Below are 6,000 nucleotides of genomic sequence, written 5' to 3'. Positions count from 1 at the left end.
GGAATGTTCATAGTTGGCCCACTGGGAATGTTAATGGTGGGCCCACTGGGAATGTTCATGTTTGGGCCACTGGGAATGTTCATGGCCGGCCCCACACTGACCTACAATTCACACAGTTAAAAAGTAAATATCCAAAACAGATGTTCCAGGTAACCAAAGAAAACTTGGAACTCTGCCATGGATAGAATTTAAAGGGAATTAAAACTGATAATATAAATATATACAGTATAGTTTAATTACATTTGTTTAAAAAAAAAATAGTGTATATCATTGAGTTGGAGCCTTTTTTGGAATAAAGCTGATAAAAAGTTGACCAAAGTGAGCATCCAGACAGCTGTTGGTTCTCCAGCCATGCAGAGTCCATTACTCCCGGAAACACTTCCAGACTTTTTTTATTGTGAAGTTTGGGCGGAAGTGATGTTTTTCCGCTCGTGAACTTGTTTCTGGGGTGGAAAGTTTTCTCCCAGAGGCGCGCGCTCCCTCCCTGCACGCTGTGAGCACCAGCATCCTCTCCAGGGGCCTCAAAGTCGGAGCCGCTTCTCAAACACCCCGCTGATCACTCTTTATTCACTCTCTGTCGGTTTCCAGAGGAGGATGAGCTCCGATGGGGGAGGGATGGAGCGCTGCCGTTAGCGGCTCCTGAGTGGCCCCCACCCCGCTGAGAGAGCGCCTCTCCCCGCTGCAGGGAACATGGGCTGCGGCTTGAGGAAACTGGAAGACCCGGAGGACAGCAGTCCTGGGAAAATCTACTCCACCCTGAAGAGACCGCAGGTGGAGACCAAGACAGACACCGCCTTTGATTATGTGCTGCTGGACTTCAGCTTGGAAGGTAGATCCACTTATTATTAACTCTTTGCTGTCCTGAAGGATCTTTATTTCTTCTATTTTAAATCTCACAAATGTTTGCTAAATATTTAATGTCTGCAGAGCGAGAGAAAAGATCTGATTGTTGAATCATTTATTTAATCCTGAATGTTTTAACTGCTGTTATCAAAGGACATGATGTATTTAACGACACTAATTAATTACTTTTGGTTATAACAAATATAATCAATCATGCATTTTCAGACATTGTGCATTTCTTTCTCCTCTAAGCATAAGCAGAGTATTTTTTATTTACTTTAGTAACAACAAGTGGTTTAAAATATTTGTTATTTGCAGCTAAAACTGGGAGGCTTGTTTTAATTTATATAAATATATTTAAAACTGTTCGCTTCTGGTGTTAGTTTTAGTTTTCCTGATCAGTTTGTGTTTGTTCAGCTGTAAAGGAGTTTATTTCTCAGAGAGGACTGATTATTTTAAGCTGAATCAATCTGAAGAATAATGCCTGTCTTTTGTTTCCCAAGAAAAAGAAATAATAATAATAATAATAATACAATTCTCTAAGAAGCCTGAAAGTCAAAGCCCAGGGAAAACTATCCCACACACCCACAAATGAAAAGATTGAAAACAGTTTAATGGTTTTTCTGAAGCATTTATCTGTAAATTTATTGACACAATCAAACATTTCTTACATAAAATGATTCAGTTTCTCTTTGGATATTAATTATTGACTGAAAAACTGATTTTTATATCTAAATATTTAGCTTCAAATAAAATGTTTATTTAACAAACTAAACATTTAGCTAGCACCAAGCTAGTTAAATATTTAGCGAATACGAAAATTTCCCTTGCGGAAAAGCGGAAGTGAACTACCAAAGTAAAAGCATGTGAATCTTTTCACTCCAAACTTAATATTTATTAACAAACTAAATATTTAATTTGCAAACTAAAGTGGAGAGAGCATTGTCATAATTGACCGGTTTTGATTGAGGATGTGCGAGTTTAAACGGTGCACATTGTTCTCTCTGACGCTCAGTTCATTGACACCAAAATTACGCCATAGATGTTGAGAAAAAGAACATGAAAATGCAGAGTTTTGCAGCAAACTATGAGAACTCCCCAAAGTAACACATCCAGCCTCCCCCACCTGCAGCACAGCCACGCTGCTGAGATCAAAGCTGTGCAAAAGCCTCCGTTACCTTTAAGCAAAAACGTTTTTCTCCTATTCAATGAGACATTGTTGAATCTTTAAACCTGAATAGGTACGAGATTTTAATTAATTGAAAGCAATATGTAATGTGATTTATTAAATAAATTATAAATAGGTCAGCTGCATTTCCTGCACAGGCCTTTATATCTGATAGAGGAGCCGGAGCGTTTATCGTTATCGAGGTAAAACTGCCCAATTTCTCGTGAAATTTATTTGGCCCAGCTCTAGTCTAACCCCTCGCTAACAGCTAACAGCCTCTGTCCCCATTCTGCTGCAATTGTCACACCATCACGCTGTGTTGGCGTTGATGATGTCACCAGTGCGAAAGCAATTAGGAAAGTAAACAATGTATAGTCTCTATTAGGGGCGGAACGGTTCACAAAATCCACGGTTCGGTTCGATTCACGGTTTTGTGGTCACGGTTTTCGGTATATGTTGATTGTTACACCGAAATCCCATAAAAATGTATGAAATTAATGAAAAAATCCCCCAAAAAATAATTGATTGTAATTATTTTTAAATGATCCGTGGAAACCCTGAATCATTTCCGCATGTTTTGCTGCTTTGAATTTAATCATTTCGCGCATGATCTCTACCATCTCCAAGGGACTCAGAGCGGAGCGGACGGGAGCCACAGTGGAGGCTGTAGGCTTTGTTTTGAGCAGCCGGTCTGGAGCGCAGCGGGGCGGAGCGCTGACGGAGTATGAGGGATTTCGGGGTTAGCATGACATGTTGCTGTTAGCATAAACAAAACGTGTTGCACAATGCTTGCACACTGTTGCACTTTTATCCACAGCTTTCTTTCCGCCGTCATGGTAGGTCACTCTAAATTCAAAGTGGTCCCATACAGCAGACCTATAAAGTGCTGCTGGCGCGTCTTCCAACTCCTGTTCTATCCCACTCGCCATACCCACACAATTCTCCACAACAACTGATTTTTTTCTGCTACACCCGGCTACGCTGCTTTGCTTCTTCTTGTTTACTACTGGTGGTTGGCTTTGGTCGCAGTACCGCCACCTTCTGCTCTGGAGTGTAAACGCTTCGCCTATGAGAAAAAGGAGCAGCGCATGAACCGAACGAAACACATGCGAACCGAAAAGAGACAGTCGAACCGAACGATTCTGACGGTTTTCATAAATCGTTCCATCCCTAGTCTCTATACTCCGGTTGAGGATGAATCGATTACTAAATTATTTGACAATTATTTCGATAATCGATTAATCAGATTAATTGTCTCAGTCCTAGTGAAAACAGCATTACTATGTTACAGAGGGAAGCTAGGACCCAAATAAAGCGTATTAAACTAGCAGCGGAGCCTGAAGGACTGCAGACCATTCCTGGCAACAGGAACGCTCATTCAGTCAGAAAATGGGTCAGCAATGATTTTCCTTCCCTCTCCTCCACTAGTGGCTCTGTCCCTCGCACAAGGACACTCTCTCATTCACACTCCTTCCCATGCGGCTAAATGAACCCCCCCCCCCTGCTGGGAAATGGAGTCTAATTTGAACGGGGGCCGCTGCTCTGCTGGGATAATCCCTTCATCTGGCCGCTTTCGCCGCGGCCTAGTTGGAAGGAAATGGTGATTAAGTTGTGAATGGGAGCTGAGCACGTAAACAGCCGGCCGGGGAAAACGGTCAGAAGCTGTTTTCAAACGGCGGTCCCCTTTATACGCCGCTGATGTGGAAAAAGCAGCTGTCCATTGATCCTCAGATAAACTCCTGCAGAAGTTATGAACATTTTCTGCTAATCTCCATATGAAGCTCTTAACCTGACCTCCAGGGGACCAGGGGTCCCCAAACAGCTCAGCCTGTGACCCCAAACATGAACAGAGCCACAGACTGCTGGCCCCATAAAAACACAAACGATTTACTCTTTATTTACAAATAATCACATTAATCGTGATTAATCAATTATTCAAATAATCATCAACTAAATACTGGTGAAGATTCTCAGTCATCCAGGTCATAGTGAATCCAAAAAAAGTTAAAAACAATCCAATTTGTTTCCAGTGTGAAGACGTTTTGCTTCCCAACTAAAGTCTTGTTTTGGTCCTCTATAAAAGCTTTGGACTCTAATTCTGACATTTTGAATTGGAAAAGCTTCCTGAATGGGAAGAGAAAAGACTTCAAACTTGCAAACAAAGTCCAGTGGATTGTTTTTAACTTTTTTGGAATCATCAACTAAGTTAGTAATCGATTAATCGTTAACTGGAGTATAGGGACTCTAAAAAGAGCGACCCACTTAGAGCCGGAATTACACCAAGATTGTAAAAATATGTACAAACATTTTGCAGTTAAGATAAAAAAAACAAAAGTTTTCATCTGTCATTATGTTCTGAACTCCTCAAGTGGAAATGTTTTAGTTTCACCTGGTTTAATTAAGTAAAAAGTTTTCTTAAAGGAACCTTTTACTGTCTGATTATTAATCGATTAATCCAAAAAATAATCAACAGATTTAATCGCTTAGCAAAATAATCATTAATTGCAGCCGTAATTGGAACATGGATAAATAAAAGTATATTATAAATAGTGGTAATTTTTATTCATAAGTTTAAATATTTGTAATAATTTAATGGGAAATGTATTTATCATCCAATTTATGATGTAATTATTTATGTAATATTTAATTCATATAAGATCCTGTTCCTGTTAAATTGGCGCTATATAAATAAATTGAATTGAATTAAATAAGATAAGAAATTAAATACATTTTTAGGAAACATTTAACAAATGAATTTATATTTCATTATTTAATGAGACATTAAATTATTTAATTGTACCTTTTATAATTTCATTATCCAGCTGACATTTAAATCATTTTTAGATAAATGAAGAAATGTAGCATTAACTCAAATATTTATTTCATGGATAATTTTAAATATTTAAAGATTTTGGCCCTCCATACACCTCAGTGATGACATCACAATGATTATAAAAAAAAACATCTCCCGACTCTCGGCATGTAGCCTTCAGAAAAACACCTGCCTCCATGATAGCAGGTATTTCTTATCAGGTAACTTCTGTCTCCTTGAACCCCATTGGCCTCAGCAGATGGCCGCTCACACTGAGCCTGGTTCTGCTGGAGGTTTCTTCCTGTTCAAACGGAGTTTTTCCTCTCCACTGTCGCTACAAGCATGCTTAGTGTGAGGGATTGCTGAAGAGTCAATGAGTCGATGCAATCAGCTGGTTTTCCTTAGATAGAAAACTTTGAATCAAACTGACTGGATGATCTGGTGAACTGGAAAGTGACCTGAGATGACATGATGGGAATTGGAGCTATAGAAATAAACTGAATAGAATTTAATTCCTCTTTCGCACAAATCAGTTCTGAGTTGCAGGGAAAGATTGTAGTCGATTCTGATTCCTTCTTGACTCAGTAGCTGGATCTTGTCTAGCGTGAATGATGAACTTGGTCTGATATTGTGTATTTACAGATTTCTAACTAGAATAGAATAAACTGTAAAGTTTTTCATGGTCAGTTTTCACGGTTCGACTGAGAACTTTGAGTCTAAGTTGATTCAAAGGTTTTACTTCCTACTAAGTCAAACTGAGCAAAACATATAAATCATGGTTCTGTAGAAGTCTGTGAGCGGCTGATTGGACCGACCCGTCTGTCTGCCTTCTTCACTGGGAGTCCCACCAAAGCTGGTCTGTATACGTTTTACCGGCTTTAATTCTCTGTTTTCATGGAAGCAGGAAATTCTTTCTCTCTCCAAGCGCTGATGTTGTTTCCACCTGAATTAGATCAATAAACTCCTCGGTACAGACCTTTACAGGAAGGTTCTGCCTTTTACACAGTGAATAAAGAAAACATTCATCAGATCATGGTACGGAGCAGAGCTGCCGTCTGACGTTGCCTCTGGTTCTCCTATAGGTTACGATAGCTGACTGATATAACAGTCCCACATGTTTGATCGTTCAGTTGGAGCTTTAGCCCTTCAGACCTGAAATTCTACATCCTGTAGCTGG

General features: G+C 39.6%; 1 protein-coding gene across 1 annotated transcript in view; it reads left to right on the top strand.

Annotated features, from left to right (window-relative positions):
* Positions 1-439: 439 nt before the first annotated feature.
* The window catches only part of rftn2 (raftlin family member 2), a 41,725-nt gene continuing 36,164 nt past the window's right edge, over positions 440-6,000 (top strand). Inside the window, exon 1 of the mRNA XM_038298485.1 lies at positions 440-829. Within this exon, the coding sequence (XP_038154413.1) occupies positions 691-829 (139 nt within the window). The 5' untranslated portion in view covers positions 440-690. The remainder of the gene's footprint in view (positions 830-6,000) is intronic.

Source organism: Cyprinodon tularosa, unplaced genomic scaffold (genome assembly GCF_016077235.1).
Source record: "Cyprinodon tularosa strain WSP-4 unplaced genomic scaffold, ASM1607723v1 ctg408, whole genome shotgun sequence".
NCBI classification, from domain to species: domain Eukaryota; kingdom Metazoa; phylum Chordata; class Actinopteri; order Cyprinodontiformes; family Cyprinodontidae; genus Cyprinodon; species Cyprinodon tularosa.
The sequence above is the reverse complement of the archived record's forward strand: the minus strand, read 5'-3'. Positions and strand labels throughout refer to the sequence as shown.